The 19,640-nt window shown below is 39.5% G+C and overlaps 1 protein-coding gene across 1 annotated transcript in view; it reads left to right on the plus strand.

Annotated features, from left to right (window-relative positions):
* The window catches only part of SNAPC4 (small nuclear RNA activating complex polypeptide 4), a 221,792-nt gene that overhangs the window by 96,619 nt on the left and 105,533 nt on the right, over window positions 1–19,640 (plus strand). The window contains exons 13-15 of the mRNA XM_053695908.1: window positions 6,098–6,192; window positions 6,668–6,762; window positions 19,046–19,134. Coding sequence (XP_053551883.1) covers window positions 6,098–6,192; window positions 6,668–6,762; window positions 19,046–19,134 — 279 coding nt within the window. The remainder of the gene's footprint in view (window positions 1–6,097; window positions 6,193–6,667; window positions 6,763–19,045; window positions 19,135–19,640) is intronic.

Genomic DNA, 19,640 nt, shown 5'->3' on the forward strand with positions numbered 1-19,640 from the left:
GTGTATTCAGTCCACGGATCATCCATTACTTATGGAATATATTCTCTTCCCAACAGGAAATTGCAAGAGGATCACCCAAGCAGAGCTGCTACATAGCTCCTCCCCTCACATGTCATATTCAGTAATTCTCTTGCAACTTAAAAGATAGGACGTTGTGAGAGGTCTGTGGTGTTTTTATACTTAGTTTATTTCTTCAATCAAAAGTTTGTTATTTTAAAATGACACCAGAGTGTGTTGTTTATTCTCAGGCAGTATTTGGAAGAAGAATCTGCCTGCGTTTTCTATGATCTTAGCGGCAGTAACTAAGATCCACTGGCTGTTCTCGCATATTCTGAGGAGTGAGGTAACTTTCAGAAAGGGAATAGCGTGCGGGGAACCCTGCAAACAAGGTATGTGCAGTAAATTATTTTTCTAAGGAATGGAATTGACTAAGAAAATACTGCTGATACCGATGTAATGTAAGTAAAAGCCTTTAATACAGTGAGAGCGACTGTTAACAGGCTGATTTAAATATATACAGTAAAGTAATTTTCTAAGGAATGGAATTTGACTGAGAAAATGCTATTAATACTGAAGTGATGTTATAAGCCTTAAATGCAGTAGGAAGACTGGTATCAGGCTTATCAATAGAGATACATGCTCATTAAAAAAGGGATGTTTAAAACGATTTTACTGGCATGTTTAATCATTTTGTGAGGTACATTGGTGATAAAACTTGTTGGGGCATAACATTTTTCCACATGGCTGACAATATTTCTGCATAGAAACAGTTAACTGAAACTCCCAATATTGTAATATTGAGTAGGAGGGGCCTATTTTAGCGCTCTTTTGACGCAGTAAAAAATTCAGGCTCTGTCTTCCTGCTTCCTTCTGCTTGACCCGGGTCGTCTCCAGACAGCTTAAGGGACTTCAAAAGTCATTTTGAGGGAGGTAATCAGTCACAGCAGACCTGTGACAGTGGTTTTTTGACTGTATTAAAAAACGTTTTTTTGCTTATAAAAACCGTTTGGGTTTTAAGGGGTTAATCATCCATTTGCAAGTGGGTGCAATGCTCTGCTAACTTAATACATTTACTGTGAAAATTTGTTTGCTATAACTGATTTGGTTCATTGTTATTTCAACTGTGACAGTTTTCTGTGCTTCTTAAAGGCACAGTAGCGTTTTTCTTTATTACTTGTAAAATTATTTACAGTGTTTTCCAAGTCTGCTAGTCTTATTGCTAGTCTGTTTAAACATGTCTGACACAGATGAATCTGTTTGTTCACTATGTTTAAAGGCCACTGTGGAGCCCCACAGAAACGTGTACTAAATGTATTGATTTCACTTTAAATAATAAAGGTCAGTCTTTATCTATAAAGGAATTATCACCAGACAACGAGGGGGAAGTTATGCCGACTAACTCTCCTCACGTGTCAGTACCTTCGCCTCCCGCTCAGGAGGCGCGTGATATTGTGGCGCCCAATTGCATCAGGGACGGCCATACAAATCACCTTACAAGACATGGCTAATATTATGAATAATACCCTGACAGAAGTATTATCTAAATTGCCAGAATTAAGAGGCAAGCGCGATTGCTCTAGGGTAAGAATAGAGCGCGCTGGTGCTACAAGAGCCATGTCCGATACTGCGTCACAGTTTGCAGAACATGAGGACGGAGAGCTTCATTCTGTAGGTGACGGATCTGATCCAGGGAAACCGGATTCAGAGATCTCTAATTTTAAATTTAAGCTTGAGAACCTCCGTGTATTGCTAGGGGAGGTTTTAGCGGCTCTGAATGACTGTAACACAGTTGCGATTCCAGAGAAATTATGTAGGCTGGATAGATACTATGCAGTACCGGTGTGTACCGACGTTTTTCCTATACCTAAAAGGCTTACAGAAATTATTAGCAAGGAGTGGGATAGACCTGGTGTGCCCTTTTCCCCACCTCCTATATTTAGAAAAATGTTTCCAATAGACGCCACTACACGGGACTTATGGCAGACGGTCCCTAAGGTGGAGGGAGCAGTTTCTACTTTAGCTAAGCGTACCACTATCCCGGTGGAAGATAGTTGTGCTTTTTCGGATCCAATGGATAAAAAATTGGAGGGTTACCTTAAGAAAATGTTTGTTCAACAAGGTTTTATCTTACAGCCCCTTGCATGCATTGCGCCTGTCACTGCTGCTGCGGCATTTTGGTTTGAGTCTCTAGAAGAGGCCATTCACTCAGCTCCATTGGATGAAATTATGGACAAGCTTAAAGCACTTAAGCTAGCTAATGCATTTGTTTCTGATGCCATTGTACATCTAACTAAACTAACGGCTAAGAATTCCGGTTTTGCCATTCAAGCGCGCAGAGCGTTATGGCTTAAATCCTGGTCAGCTGATGTGACTTCTAAATCTAAATTACTTAATATTCCTTTCAAGGGGCAAACCTTATTCGGGCCCGGCTTGAAAGAAATTATCGCTGACATTACGGGAGGTAAGGGTCATACCCTTCCTCAGGACAAGGCCAAATCAAAGGCCAAACAGTCTAATTTTCGTGCCTTTCGAAACTTCAAGGCAGGAACAATGTCAACTTCCTCCGCCCCAAAACAGGAAGGAACCGTTGCTCGTTACAGACAGGCCTGGAAAACTAACCAGTCCTGGAACAAGGGCAAGCAGGCCAGAAAACCTGCTACTGCCCCTAAGACAGCATGAAGGGATGGCCCCCTATCCGGAAACGGATCTAGTGGGGGGCAGACTTTCTCTCTTCGCCCAGGCGTGGGCAAGAGATGTCCAGGATCCCGGATCCCTGGGCGTTGGAGATCATATCTCAGGGATATCTTCTGGACTTCAAGGCTTCTCCTCCTCTAGGGAGATTTCATATTTCAAGGTTATCAGAAAACCAAATAAAGAAAGAGGCATTCCTATGTTGCGTACAAGACCTCCTAGTAATGGGAGTGATCCACCCAGTTCCGCGGACGAGGGATTTTATTCAAATCTGTTCGTGGTTCCCAAGAAAGAGGGTACCTTCAGGCCAATTTTGGACCTAAAGATTTTAAACAAATTCCTAAGAGTTCCATCATTCAAAATGGAAACTATTCGGACTATCCTACCCATGATCCAAGAGGGTCAGTACATGACCACGGTGGATTTAAAGGATGCCTACCTTCACATACCGATTCACAAAGATCATCATCGGTTCCTAAGATTTGCCTTCCTAGACAGGCATTACCAGTTTGTAGCTCTTCCCTTCGGGTTGGCTACGGCCCCGAGAATCTTTACAAAGGTGCTGGGCTCTCTTCTGGCGGTTCTAAGACCGCGAGGCATAGCGGTGGCTCCGTATCTAGACGACATCCTGATACAGGCGACAAGCTTGCAAATTGCCAAGTCTCATACAGAGATAGTTCTGGCATTTCTAAGGTCGCATGGGTGGAAGGTGAACGTGGAAAAGAGTTCTCTATCACCACTCACAAGAGTCTCCTTCCTAGGGACTCTGATAGATTCTGTAAAAATGAAAATTTACCTGACGGAGGCCAGGTTATCAAAACTCTTAAATGCTTGCCGGGTCCTTCATTCCATTCCACGCCCGTCAGTGGCTCAGTGCATGGAAGTAATCGGCTTAATGGTAGCGGCAATGGACATAGTGCCATTTGCACGCCTGCATCTCAGACCGCTGCAATTATGCATGCTAAGTCAGTGGAATGGGGATTACTCAGATTTGTCCCCTCTACTAAATCTGGATCAAGAGACCAGAGATTCTCTTCTCTGGTGGTTATCTCGGGTCCATCTGTCCAGGGGCATGACCTTTCGCAGGCCAGATTGGACGATTGTAACAACAGATGCCAGCCTCCTAGGCTGGGGCGCAGTCTGGAATTCCCTGAAGACTCAGGGATCCTGGACTCAGGAGGAGAAACTCCTCCCAATAAATATTCTGGAGCTAAGGGCAATATTCAACGCTCTTCTAGCTTGGCCTCAGCTAGCAACACTGAGGTTCATCAGATTTCAGTCGGACAACATCACGACTGTGGCTTATATCAACCATCAAGGGGGAACCAGGAGCTCCCTAGCGATGTTGGAAGTCTCAAAGATAATTCGCTGGGCAGAGTCTCATTCTTGCCACTTGTCAGCGATCCACATCCCAGGAGTGGAGAACTGGGAGGCGGACTTTCTAAGTCGTCAGACTTTTCATCCGGGGTCAATTTGCTCAACTGGTCCATCGTTGGGGCAATCCAGAACTGGATCTCATGGCGTCTCGCCAGAACGCCAAACTTCCTCTTTACGGTTCCAGGTCCAGGGACCCGGGAGCGAAGCTGATAGATGCTCTAGCAGCTCCTTGGTTTTTCAACATGGCTTATGTGTTTCCACCGTTTCCTCTGCTCCCTCGACTGATTGCCAAGATCAAACAGGAGAGAGCATCGGTGATTCTGATAGCGCCTGCGTGGCCACGCAGGACCTGGTATGCAGACCTAGTGGTCATGTCGTCCTGTCCTCCATGGACTCTACCTTTGAGGAAAGACCTTCTAATACAAGGTCCCTTCAATCATCCAAATCTAATTTCTCTGAGGCTGACTGCGTGGAGATTGAACGCTTGATCCTATCAAAGCGTGGCTTCTCCGAGTCAGTTATTGATACTTTGATACAGGCACGAAAGCCTGTTACCAGAAAAATCTACCATAAGATATGGCGTAAATACCTGTATTGGTGCGAATCCAAGAGTTACTCGTGGAGTAAGGTTAGGATTCCGAGGATATTGTCTTTTCTCCAAGAGGGCTTGGAAAAAGGCTTATCAGCTAGTTCTTTAAAGGTACAGATTTCTGCTCTGTCTATTCTTTTGCACAAGCGTCTGGCAGAAGTTCCAGACGTCCAGGCCTTTTGTCAAGCTTTAGCTAGGATTAAGCCTGTATTTAAAGCTGTTGCTCCTCCGTGGAGCTTAAACTTGGTTCTTAAAGTTCTTCAAGGAGTTCCGTTTGAACCCCTTCATTCCGTTGATATTAAATTTTTATCTTGGAAAGTTCTATTTTTGATGGCTATTTCCTCGGCTCGAAGAGTCTCGGAATTGTCTGCCTTACACTGTGATTCTCCTTATCTGATTTTCCATTCAGACAAGGTAGTTCTGCGTACTAAACCTGGGTTTTTACCTAAGGTAGTCTCTAACAGAAATATCAATCAGGAGATTGTTGTTCCGTCATTATGTCCTAATCCTTCTTCAAGGAAGGAACGACTTTTGCATAATCTGGACGTAGTCCGTGCCCTGAAATTCTATTTACAGGCAACTAAAGATTTTCGTCAAACTTCTTCCCTGTTTGTCGTTTACTCTGGACAGAGGAGAGGTCAAAAAGCTTCGGCAACCTCTCTCTCCTTTTGGCTTCGTAGCATAATACGTTTAGCCTATGAGACTGCTGGACAGCAGCCCCCTGAAAGAATTACAGCTCATTCCACTAGAGCTGTGGCTTCCACCTGGGCCTTTAAGAATGAGGCCTCTGTTGAACAGATTTGCAAGGCTGCGACTTGGTCTTCGCTTCACACTTTTTCAAAATTTTACAAATTTGACACTTTTGCTTCTTCGGAGGCTGTTTTTGGGAGAAAGGTTCTACAGGCAGTGGTTCCTTCCGTTTAAGTGCCTGCCTTGTCCCTCCCATCATCCGTGTACTTAGCTTTGGTATTGGTATCCCATAAGTAATGGATGATCCGTGGACTGAATACACTTAACAAGAGAAAACATAATTTATGCTTACCTGATAAATTTATTTCTCTTGTAGTGTATTCAGTCCACGGCCCGCCCTGTCTTTTTAAGGCAGATCTAAATTTTAATTAATACTTCAGTCACCACTGCACCATATGGTTCCTCCTTTCTCATCTTGTTTTGGTCGAATGACTGAATATGACATGTGAGGGGAGGAGCTATGTAGCAGCTCTGCTTGGGTGATCCTCTTGCAATTTCCTGTTGGGAAGAGAATATATTCCATAAGTAATGGATGATCCGTGGACTGAATACACTACAAGAGAAATAAATTTATCAGGTAAGCATAAATTATGTTTTTATCACATTGTACTAATTGTATTTTTGTGTCTTTATTTAGAAAAGGTACTGCAATGTATTATAAATAGCTTTAACTTTCTTAATTTGTTCCAGATGTTGCTGAAAGCTGTTGCTAAATATGGGGAGAAGGAGTGGTATAAAATCCGCCTGGAGGTGCCTGGGAGGAGCGATATGCAGTGCCGGGAGAGGTCTGTTTCCCATGGTTCTGCCCATTATTGCCACTTCTAAATAGATCAATTATCTGAACCAAACAAATTTGCTGTTTCAATTTCAAATTGTTGCAAAATGCTTTATAAAGGGAGACTGTTAAAGAGACATGGAACTTTTTTTTGGATAATGTCACATATTTAAATATTATGAGCTAGATTACACATGGATTGCAAAAATGCAAGCACAATCCTTTCTGCTTCCATTTTTTTACTCCACTTCCTGTTCCAAAGATAGATTCTTTATTGAACAAGTGTGGATGTGTTAACTCCTCGCTCCCTCACACAACATAATTCTATGGGGCTTTTATTTTAGGGATCATTAAACATCAACCGATGCAGAAGGGGCGTGTTACCAGTGTTTGGCATGAGATAATTAGGAGGACGCTATCATGACCATGCATTTGATTCTTTAGAAAATGTCCAAAAAACCTCAATGTTATTATTTTCCTCCCAGGTACAAAAAAGGACTCCATGCAGATTTAAAAAAAGGCAAATGGAGCTTTGAAGAACATAAAAAATTTCTCGAACTTGTGGAAAAGTATGGTGTTGGTAAGTGTTATGTTTATATAGTTTTAAAATGATTATCACAGAGACACAGTGGCATATTTAGGTTTTGTGCTGCCCTAGGCACTCAAATTCCTGTGGAACCCCCCCCCCCCCCACACACACACACACACACAGGTTTTATGTCTTTTTTGACCATAACATATTTTTGCCAGGGTGTAATGTAGCTTTTTTTTTCCATGGCATTTTCAAAGTAAATGTTCATGTTCACCTACATGTATGTGTATATGTATGTGTGTGTGTGTGTAGTGAGTGTGTGTATGTTTATAGTGAGTATGTGTATTGAAGTGTGCGGGTATGTGTGAGTGTGTGTGTGTAGTTAGACTCAAAAAGTGCTGCCCCCCCAAATCTACCGCACTAGGCAAGTGCCTTATTTGCCTAGGCCAAAATACGTCCCTGCAGAGACATACATTTGTGGCTATCCTGGTTGCACAAGTCCAAAATAAAGAGAAGGAGAAATGATCCTCCAAAGTTGAAATCAAGATATAATATATTGTCAGGCTAGTATGCACTGAAGCGTCACAAGGTATACCACATGATCTGACATGTTTTGTTGATGCATATATGTACTTCCTCTGAGTTCCAAAGACAGCTGATATATATCACTCTTACTAGTATTTTAATGGCAGTCTGTGTTGACCATAGTATGTAGCCCATGGTCAAATTAATAATCATGTTTATAATATTGTTATTTCTGGGGCTTATATACATCCAAATAAAAAAATATTACCCACACTAACAATTCTATTGTTGTGTATTCTGGTAACTCCTAAGTTTCAAACAAAATCAATCCCTTAAATTATTGCATTATTTTACTGTACATAAAAACAAGCAAGAAGTTCTCAATTGGTATGAAACATAACTATGTGACTAGTTTTATGAAATTATTACCGTACAGGATACAGCCTATATCACCATCAGTTTCTTGCAGTGTATATCTGTATCCCTCCTAAGAGACAGTCCAGACTTAAAATGCAATCCCCCTCTGAACAAGAGATTGGTACAGCCATTCTGTAGGGATTTTTTCTGTCTCTCTCTGATATTTTAATCTATAATTGTGTAAATATTCAGTGGGTTTAAATGAGAAACTATTATGCAAACTTTACAATCAGAATTCTTATAGATATGTAATATTAATGTTGACCAAATCTATTGAATACAATGCATTTGATTTTATTTAAGGGGACATGAAGGTCAAAATTACAATTTAATTGCAACATGCAATTTTAAGATATTTTTTAATTTTATTTCTGTTATCAAATTTCTTCTGTTATCTTGGTATCCTTTGTTGAAAAGCATACCTAGATAGGCTCAGGAGCAGCAATACACTGCTGAGAGCTAACTGCTGATAGGTGGTTACACATATATGTCTCATTGTTGACTCACTAGATGTGCTCAGCTAGCTCCCTATAGTGTATGGCTGATCTGGAGCTAAGTTTAATTATGTGTTTAATCCCTTCATGGTGAAGTAGAGAATATTAATTTGCCACATATACAATTTCTTACAAAGGGTCAGATTAGTTAGGTCACGGTGCAATGCGAACGCGACCTAGCATTCGCATTGCACGGAAGCATTGCGCTCACGAGAGCGTGCTTCAATAGGCTCCAATGGGAGCCTTGTTCGGATGCCGTCATACACGGCACAGAACCTAAGCGGGGGTAAGTAGCGCAGTGATGGGCAGCAATTTTAAATGGATATGTATATACTTATAACTTATATACATATATATTTATATGTTAGTATGTGTATATACATATATATTTGTGTTAATATGTGTATATACATACTGTATATATTTATGTGTTAATATGTGTATATACATATTTATGTGTTAATATGTGTATATACATATTTATGTGTTAATATGCTTATATACATATATATTTATGTGTTAATATGCTTATATACATATATATTTATGTGTTGTTATGTGTATATACATATATATTTATGTGTTATTATGTGTATATACATATATATTTATGTGTTAATATGCTTATATACATATATATGTATGTGTTAATATGCTTATATACATATATATGTATGTGTTAATATGCTGATATACATATATATTTATGTGTTACTATGTATATATACAGATATATTTGTGTTATTATGTGTATATACATATATATTTATGTGTTAATATGCTTATATACATTTATATTTATGTGTTATGTGTATATACATATATATTTATGTGTTATTATGTGTATATACAGATATATTTATGTGTTAGTATGTGTATATACATATATATTTATGTGTTAATATGCTTATACACATATATTTCTTCTATAAAGGTAAGACGAGTCCACGGATTCATCCTTTACTTGTGGGATATTATTCTTCCTAACAGGAAGTGGCAAAGAGCACCACAGCAGAGCTGTCTATATAGCTCCTCCCTTAGCCCCACCCCCAGTCATTCTCTTTGCCTACTCTAAGTACTAGGAAGGGTAAAGTGAAAGAGGTGATAAAATATTAGTTTTTAATTTCTTCAAGCAAGAGTTTGTTATTTTAAATGGTACCGGTGTGTACTATTTACTCTCAGGCAGCAGATGGATGAAGACTGCTGCCTGGAGGAGGATGATCTTAGCATTTGTAACTAAGGTCCATTGCTGTTCCCACAGAGGCTGAGGAGTACAGGAAACTTCAGTGTGAGGAACGGTTTTCATGCTATGCAGCAATGAGGTATGTTCAGTCATATTTTTCTGGAGAGACTGTGTATTTCAGAAAGGCTGACATTATACCCATGAGGGTAAGGGTAAGCAGTAATCCTAGAGCTAAAAGAAGGGCATTACTTAGCTTGCATATGGGGCCAATTACAAATATGGTTGACACTGAATGGCAAATGTTTGTGAGCAAACGTTTTTTTGATTTGGGAGAGTTCTCTAACGATTATAGAGGTTACCAAAATAATTTGATGGGCAGAGACTCACTCTTGCCATCTATCAGAAATCTATATCCCAGGAGTGGAGAACTGGGAAGCGGATTTTCTAAGTCGCCAGATTTTTCATCCGGGGGAGTGGGAACTCCATCCGGAGGTGTTTGCACAATTGATTCAGCAATGGGGCACACCAGAATTGGATCTGATGGCGTCTCGTCAGAATGCCAAACTTCCTTGTTACGGGTCCAGGTCAAGGGATTCTCAGGCAGTACTGATAGATGCTCTGGCAGTACCCTGGTTGTTCAACCTGACTTATGTGTTTCCACTATTTCCTCTCCTTCCTCGTTTGATTGCCAGAATCAAACAGGAGAGAGCTTCGGTGATTTTGATAGCACCTGCCTGGCCACGCAGGACTTGGTATGCAGACCTGGTGGACATGTCATCTCTTCCACCATGGACTCTGCCACTGAGACAGGACCTTCTGATTCAAGGTCCATTCCAGCATCCAAATCTAGTTTCTCTGCGACTGACTGCTTGGAGATTGAACGCTTGATCTTATCCAAGCGGGGGTTCTCTGAGTCGGTCATAGATACCTTGATTCAGGCTCGAAAGCCTGTCACCAGGAAAATGTATCATAAGATATGGCGTAAATATCTTTATTGGTGCGAATCCAAAGGCTACTCATGGAGTAAGATCAGGATTCCTAGGATTTTGTCCTTTCTCCAAGAAGGATTGGAGAAGGGGCTATCAGCTAGTTCCTTAAAGGGACAGATATCTGCTTTATCAATTCTACTGCACAAACGTCTGGCAGATGTTCCAGACGTTCAGTCGTTCTGTCAGGCTTTAGTTAGAATCAAGCCTGTGTTTAAACCTGTTGCTCCGCCATGGAGTTTGAATTTAGTTCTTAAAGTTCTTAAAGGGGTTCCGTTTGAACCTATGCTTTCCATAGATATTAAGCTTCTATCTTGGAAAGTTCTGTTTTTAGTTGCTATCTCTTCGGCTCGAAGAGTTTCTGAACTATCTGCATTGCAATGTGACTCGCCTTATCTTGTTTTCCATGCTGATAAGGTGGTTCTGCGTACCAAACCTGAATTCCTTCCTAAGGTTGTTACTAATAAGAATATTAATCAGGAAATTGTTGTTCCTTCTCTGTGTCCTAATCCTTCCTCTAAGAAGGAGCGTCTATTGCACAACGTGGACGTGGTTCGTGCTTTAAAGTTTTACTTGCAAGCGACCAAAGATTTCCGTCAAACATCTTCTTTGTTTGTTGTCTATTCTGGAAAACGTAGAGGTCAAAAAGCTACGGCTACCTCTCTTGCCTTTTGGCTAAAAAGCATCATCCGTTTGGCATATCAGACTGCTGGACAGCAGCCTCCTGAAAGAATTACAGCTCACTCTACTAGAGCGGTGGCTTCCACATGGGCTTTTAAAAATGATGCTTCTGTTGAACAGATTTGTAAGGCTGCGACTTGGTCTTTGCTTAATACCTTTTCCAAATTTTACAAATTTGATACCTTTGCTTCTTCGGAGGCTGTTTTTGGGAGAAAAGTTCTTCAAGCAGTGGTGCCTTCTGTTTAACCAGCTGTCTTGTCCCTCCCGTTCATCCGTGTCCTGTAGCTTTGGTATTGTATCCCACAAGTAAAGGATGAATCCGTGGACTCGTCTTACCTTTATAGAAGAAAAGTAAATTTATGCTTACCTGATAAATTGATTTCTTCTATGGTAAGACGAGTCCACGGCCCGCCCTGTCATTTTAAGACAGATTATATTTCTTCTGTTAAGTGTGATCAGTCCACGGGTCATCATTACTTGTGGGATATTATCTGCTCCCCTACAGGAAGTGCAAGAGGATTCACCCAGCAGAGTTGCTATATAGCTCCTCCCCTCTACGTCACCTCCAGTCATTCTCTTGCACCCAGCAACTAGATAGGTCGTGTGAGAGGACTATGGTGATTATACTTAGTTTTATATCTTCAATCAAAAGTTTGTTATTTTAAAATAACACCGGAGTGTGTTATTACCTCTCTGGCAGAGTTTGAGGAAGAATCTACCAGAGTTTTGCTATGATTTTAGCCGGAGTAGTTAAGATCATATTGCTGTTCTCGGCCATCTGAGGAGTGAGGTAAACTTCAGATCAGGGGACAGCGGGCAGATGAATCTGCATAGAGGTATGTAGCAGTTTTTATTTTCTGACAATGGAATTGATGAGAAAATCCTGCCATACCGATATAATGTCATGTATGTATACTTTACACTTCAGTATTCTGGGAGAATGGTAATTCACTAGAATTACACTGTAAGAAAGACATAAAGCTGTTTAATAACTAGAGATTATGTTTAACGTTTTTGCTGGAATGTAAAATCGTTTTCATTTACTGAGGTACTGAGTGAATAAATGTTTGGGCACTATTTTTCCACTTGGCAGTTGCTTAAATCTGTTTTTTTCTGTCAGTTTCTGTTCTCCCTCACTGCTGTGTGTGTGGGGGAGGGGCGCTTTTACTATGCATCAAATATTTCAGTCAGCACAGCAGAGCTGTGAGAATTATAGTTTGACTGAGATAAAAACGTTTATTCTGTAATTTGTTTCCTGCTTTCAGAAATTGTTATCTTTGCTAATGGGATTAAACCTTTGCTAAAGTTGTGTTGTTTAATTGCTGAGGGGAACAATCCTTTGCTAAAACTGTATATTCTGACAAAGATTGATGCTATAACTTAATTATTTTAACTGTTATAATTTTTTTCTGTGCTTCTTAAAGGCACAGTTCGTTTTCATATTATTTGTAAATTACTTTGAAAAGTATTTTCAAGTTGCTGTTTATTTGCTAGTGTGTTAAACATGTCTGATTCAGAGGAATATCTCTGTGCTATATGTGTTAATGCCAAAGTGGAGCCCAATAGAAATTTATGTACTAAATGTATTGATGCTACTTTAAAAAACAGTCAATCTGTACAAATTGAACATATTTCACCAAACAACGAGGGGAGAGTTATGCCGACTAACTCGCCTCACGTGTCAGTACCTGCATCTCCCGCTCAGGAGGTGCGTGATATTGTAGCGCCGAGTACATCTGGGCGGCCATTACAAATCACATTACAAGATATGGCTACTGTTATGACTGAAGTTTTGGCTAAACTACCAGAACTAAGAGGTAAACGTGATCACTCTGGGGTGAGAACAGAGTGCGCTGATAATGCAAGGGCCATGTCTGATACTGCGTCACAGTTTGCAGAACGTGAAGACGGAGAGCTTCATTCTGTGGGTGACGGTTCTGATCCAAATAAACTGGACTCAGACATTTCAAATTTTAAATTTAAGCTTGAGAACCTCCGTGTGTTACTAGGGGAGGTATTAGCGGCTCTGAATGATTGTAACACAGTTGCAATCCCAGAGAAAATGTGTAGGTTGGATAAATATTTTGCGGTACCGACGAGTACTGACGTTTTTCCTATACCTAAGAGACTTACTGACATTGTTACTAAGGAGTGGGATAGACCCGGTGTGCCTTTCTCACCCCCTCCTATATTCAGAAAGATGTTTCCAATAGACGCCGCCACACGGGACTTATGGCAAATGGTCCCTAAGGTGGAGGGAGCAGTTTCTACTTTAGCTAAGCGTACCACTATCCCAGTGGAGGATAGCTGTGCTTTTTCAGATCCAATGGATAAAAAATTAGAGGGTTACCTTAAGAAAATGTTTGTTCAACAAGGGTTTATATTGCAACCTCTTCCATGTATTGCGCCTGTCACGGCTGCAGCAGCATTTTGGTTTGAGTCTCTGGAAGAGACACTTCAATCATCCACACTAGATGACATCACACACAAACTTAAATTCCTTAAGTTAGCTAATTCATTTATTTCAGATGCCGTAGTACATTTAACTAAACTTGCGGCTAAAAATTCAGGATTCGCCATTCAGGCACGCAGAGCTCTGTGGCTGAAATCCTGGTCAGCTGATGTTACGTCTAAATCTAAATTGCTTAATATTCCTTTCAAAGGGCAGACCTTATTCGGGCCCGGCTTGAAAGAGATTATTGCTGACATTACAGGAGGTAAAGGTCATGCCCTGCCTCAGGACAAGGCCAAAGCCAAGGCTAGACAGTCCAATTTTCGTTCCTTTCGTAATTTCAAAGCAGGAGCAGCATCAACTTCCTCTGCACCAAAACAGGAAGGAGCTGTTGCTCGCTACAGACAAGGCTGGAAACCTAACCAGTCCTGGAACAGGGGCAAACAGGCCAGAAAACCTGCTGCTGCCCCTAAGACAGCATGAATTGAGGGCCCCCGATCCGGGACCGGATCTAGTGGGGGGCAGACTTTCCCTCTTCGCCCAGGCTTGGGCAAGAGATGTTCAGGATCCCTGGGCGTTAGAGATCATATCTCAGGGATACCTTCTGGACTTCAAATCCTCTCCCCCAAGAGGGAGATTTCATCTGTCAAGGTTGTCAACAAACCTAACAAAGAAGGAAGCGTTTCTACGCTGCGTACAAGATCTTTTATTAATGGGAGTGATCCATCCAGTTCCGCGGTTGGAACAAGGACAAGGGTTTTACTCAAATCTGTTTGTAGTTCCCAAAAAAGAGGGAACCTTCAGGCCAATCTTAGATTTAAAGATCCTAAACAAATTCCTAAGAGTTCCATCGTTCAAGATGGAAACTATTCGAACAATTTTGCCCATGATCCAAGAGGGTCAGTACATGACCACAGTGGATTTAAAGGATGCTTACCTTCACATACCGATTCACAAAAGCCATTACCGGTATCTAAGGTTTGCCTTTTTAGACAGGCATTACCAGTTTGTAGCTCTTCCATTCGGACTGGCTACGGCTCCAAGAATCTTCACAAAGGTTCTGGGCACTCTTCTGGCGGTACTAAGACCGCAAGGAATTTCAGTAGCTCCGTACTTAGACGACATACTGATACAAGCTTCAAGCCTTCAAACTGCCAAATCTCATACAGAGATAGTACTGGCATTTCTAAGGTCGCATGGATGGAAAGTGAACGAAGAGAAAAGTTCTCTCTTTCCACTCACAAGAGTTCCCTTCCTGGGGACTCCGATAGATTCTGTAGAAATGAAGATTTACCTGACAGAGGACAGGTTAACAAAACTTCAAAGTGCATGCCGTGTCCTTCATTCTATTCAACACCCGTCAGTAGCTCAATGCATGGAGGTAATCGGACTAATGGTAGCAGCAATGGACATAGTTCCTTTTGCACGCCTACATCTCAGACCACTGCAACTGTGCATGCTAAGTCAGTGGAATGGGGATTACTCAGATTTGTCCCCCACTCTAAATCTGAATCAAGAGACCAGAAATTCTCTTCTATGGTGGCTTTATCGGCCACATCTGTCCAGGGGAATGCCATTCAGCAGGCCAGACTGGTCAATTGTAACAACAGACGCCAGCCTACTAGGTTGGGGCGCTGTCTGGAATTCTCTGAAGGCTCAGGGACTATGGAATCAGGAGGAGAGTCTTCTTCCAATAAACATTCTGGAATTGAGAGCAGTCCTCAATGCTCTTCTGGCTTGGCCCCAGTTAACAACTCGGGGGTTCATCAGGTTCCAGTCGGACAACATCACGACTGTAGCTTATATCAACCATCAGGGAGGGACAAGAAGCTCCCTAGCAATGATGGAAGTATCGAAGATAATTCGCTGGGCAGAGTCTCACTCTTGCCACCTGTCTGCAATCCACATCCCGGGAGTGGAGAACTGGGAGGCGGATTTCTTAAGTCGTCAGACTTTTCATCCGGGGGAGTGGGAACTTCATCCAGAGGTCTTTGCCCAAATACTTCGACGTTGGGGCAAAACAGAGATAGATCTCATGGCGTCTCGACAGAACGCCAAGCTTCCGCGCTACGGGTCCAGATCCAGGGATCCGGGAGCGGTCCTGATAGATGCCTTGACAGCACCATGGACCTTCAGGATGGCTTATGTGTTTCCACCTTTCCCGATGCTTCCTCGATTGATTGCCAGAATCAAACAGGAGAAAGCATCAGTGATTCTAATAGCGCCTGCATGGCCACGCAGGACTTGGTATACAGATCTGGTGGACATGTCATTCTGTCCACCTTGGTCGTTACCTCTGAAACAGGACCTTCTGATTCAGGGTCCTTTCAAACATCAAAATCTAACTTCTCTGAAGCTGACTGCTTGGAAATTGAACGCTTGATCTTATCAAAGCGTGGTTTTTCTGAGTCAGTTATTGATACCTTAATACAGGCTAGGAAGCCTGTTACCAGAAAGATTTACCATAAAATATGGCGTAAATACCTATATTGGTGCGAATCCAAAGGTTACTCTTGGAGTAAGGTTAGGATTCCTAGGATATTGTCTTTTCTACAAGAAGGTTTAGAAAAGGGGTTATCCGCTAGTTCCTTAAAGGGACAGATCTCAGCTCTGTCCATTCTGTTACACAAGCGTCTGTCAGAAGTTCCAGACATTCAGGCTTTTTGTCAGGCTTTGGCCAGGATTAAACCTGTGTTTAAAGCTGTGGCTCCACCATGGAGTTTAAACCTTGTTCTTAACGTTTTACAGGGTGTTCCGTTTGAACCCCTTCATTCCATTGTTATAAAGTTGTTATCTTGGAAAGTTCTATTTTTAATGGCTATTTCCTCGGCTCGAAGAGTCTCTGAGTTATCAGCCTTACATTGTGATTCTCCTTATTTGATTTTTCACTCGGATAAGGTAGTTCTGCGTACTAAACCTGGGTTCTTACCTAAGGTAGTAACTAACAGGAATATCAATCAGGAGATTGTTGTTCCATCCTTGTGCCCAAATCATTCTTCGAGGAAGGAACGTCTTTTGCACAATCTGGATGTAGTTCGTGCCCTTAAATTTTATTTACAGGCAACTAAAGATTTTCGACAAACGTCTTCCCTGTTTGTCGTTTACTCTGGTCAGAGGAGAGGTCAAAAAGCTTCTGCTACCTCTCTCTCTTTTTGGCTTCGTAGCATAATTCGTTTAGCTTATGAGACTGCTGGACAGCAGCCTCCTGAAAGAATTACAGCTCATTCCACTAGAGCTGTGGCTTCCACTTGGGCCTTTAAGAATGAGGCCTCTGTTGAACAGATTTGCAAGGCTGCAACTTGGTCTTCGCTTCATACTTTTTCCAAATTTTACAAATTTGACACTTTTGCTTCCTCGGAGGCTATTTTTGGGAGAAAGGTTCTTCAGGCAGTGGTTCCTTCTGTATAAAGAGCATGCCTATCCCTCCCGTCATCCGTGTACTTTTGCTTTGGTATTGGTATCCCACAAGTAATGATGACCCGTGGACTGATCACACTTAACAGAAGAAAACATAATTTATGCTTACCTGATAAATTCCTTTCTTCTGTAGTGTGATCAGTCCACGGCCCGCCCTGTTTTTTAAGGCAGGTAAATATTTTTTAAATTATACTCCAGTCACCACTACACCCTTGGCTTCTCCTTTCTCGTTGGTCCTTGGTCGAATGACTGGAGGTGACGTAGAGGGGAGGAGCTATATAGCAACTCTGCTGGGTGAATCCTCTTGCACTTCCTGTAGGGGAGCAGATAATATCCCACAAGTAATGATGACCCGTGGACTGATCACACTACAGAAGAAAGGAATTTATCAGGTAAGCATAAATTATGTTTTTTTTTATTTAAACTTAGTCACCTATGCACCTTGTAGTTTCTCCTTTTTCTTCCTGTACCTTCAGTCGAATGACTGGGGGGTGGAGCTAAGGGAGGAGCTATATAGACAGCTCTGCTGTGGTGCTCTTTGCCACTTCCTGTTAGGAAGGATAATATCCCACAAGTAAAGGATGAATCCGTGGACTTGTGTTACCATAGAAGAAATCAATTTATCAGGTAAGCATAAATTTACTTATTTATGTGTTAATATGCTAATATACATATATATTTATGTGTTATTATGTGTATATACATATATATTTATGTGTTAATATGCTTATATACATATATATTTATGTGTTATTATGTGTATATACATATATATTTATGTGTTACTATGTGTTTATACATATATATTTATGTGTTACTATGTGTATATACATATATATGTATGTGTTAGTATGTGTATATACATATATATTTATGTGTTACTATGTGTATATACATATATATTTGTGTTAGTATGTGTATATACGTCTATATTTATGTGTTATTATGTGTATATACATATATATTTATGTGTTACTATGTGTATATACATATATATTTATGTGTTACTATGTGTATATACATATATATTTATGTGTTACTATGTGTATATACATATATATTTATGTGTTATTATGTGTATATACAGATATATTTATGTGTTATTATGTGTATATACATATATATTTATGTGTTAGTATGTGTATATACATATATATTTATGTGTTATTATGTGTATATACATATATATTTGTGTTACTATGTGTATATACATATATATTTATGTGTTATTATGTGTATATACATATATATTTGTGTTATTATGTGTATATACATATATATTTATGTGTTACTATGTGTATATACATATATATTTATGTGTTAGTATGTGTATATACGTCTATATTTATGTGTTATTATGTGTATATACATATATATTTATGTGTTACTATGTGTATATACATATATATTTATGTGTTACTATGTGTATATACATATATATTTATGTGTTACTATGTGTATATACATATATATTTATGTGTTATTATGTGTATATACAGATATATTTATGTGTTGTTATGTGTATATACAGATATATTTATGTGTTATTATGTGTATATACATATATATTTATGTGTTAGTATGTGTATATACATATATATTTATGTGTTATTATGTGTATATACATATATATTTGTGTTACTATGTGTATATACATATATATTTATGTGTTATTATGTGTATATACATATATATTTGTGTTATTATGTGTATATACATATATATTTATGTGTTACTATGTGTATATACATCTATATTTATGTGTTATTATGTGTATATACATATATATTTATGTGTTAGTATGTGTATATACATATATATTTATGTGTTAGTATGTGTATATACATATATATTTATGTGTTAGTATGTGTATATACATATATATTTACGTGTTATGTGTATATACATATATATTTATGAGTTAGTATGTGTATATACATCTATATTTATGTGTTACTATGTGTATATACATATATATTTATGTGTTACTATGTGTATATACATATATATTTATGTGTTACTATGTGTATATACATCTATATTTATGTGTTATTATGTGTATATACGTCTATATTTATGTGTTATTATGTGTATATACATATATATTTATGTGTTATTATGTGTATAAAAAAATAAAAGACCCTCTAACTGATTGGAGCTTTTATTTTTTATACAGGTCGTTGGACAAAGATAGCCTCAGAATTAACTCATCGGACTGGCTCCCAGTGTCTGAGCAAATGGAAACTCATAATGGGTCTTAAGAAGGTAGAATATTCCCATTTTTGCAGTAATCACTCACAAAAAGCAACCCACAAATACATAATTATACCACAATAAATTAATAAATAATTTATATATATTTAAATTAATTTAATTTTTCAAAATTGATGGAAGAGCAAGGCATTAGGGAAAGCAATACAAATTATAGTTGCCACAACTGTTCAATTTGCATACAATTAACAATATTGTAATGGTCATGCAACCTACTTTATAAATGGAGCTATCCAATATAAAAAACAAATTAACGTGCTTCCCATATACAGCACTATTATTCAATGTTTTGACTATAGGGAGGTACAAAAATCAATCACAATAAAATAGGATTTGGGTAACACCTTAAAACAATATTATAGGGATGTGTGGTCCCATTTATGAGTGTTTATGTCCCTTAAAATATATCTTAATTCATTCTCAGAAAATACTAGGGTATTTTAGCTGCAAGCACTTGGACAATGAATTGTAAATGTACAATACTATTCCAAGAAAAGCAA

The sequence above is a fragment of the Bombina bombina genome, chromosome 12 (assembly GCF_027579735.1).
Source record: "Bombina bombina isolate aBomBom1 chromosome 12, aBomBom1.pri, whole genome shotgun sequence".
NCBI lineage: Eukaryota > Metazoa > Chordata > Amphibia > Anura > Bombinatoridae > Bombina > Bombina bombina.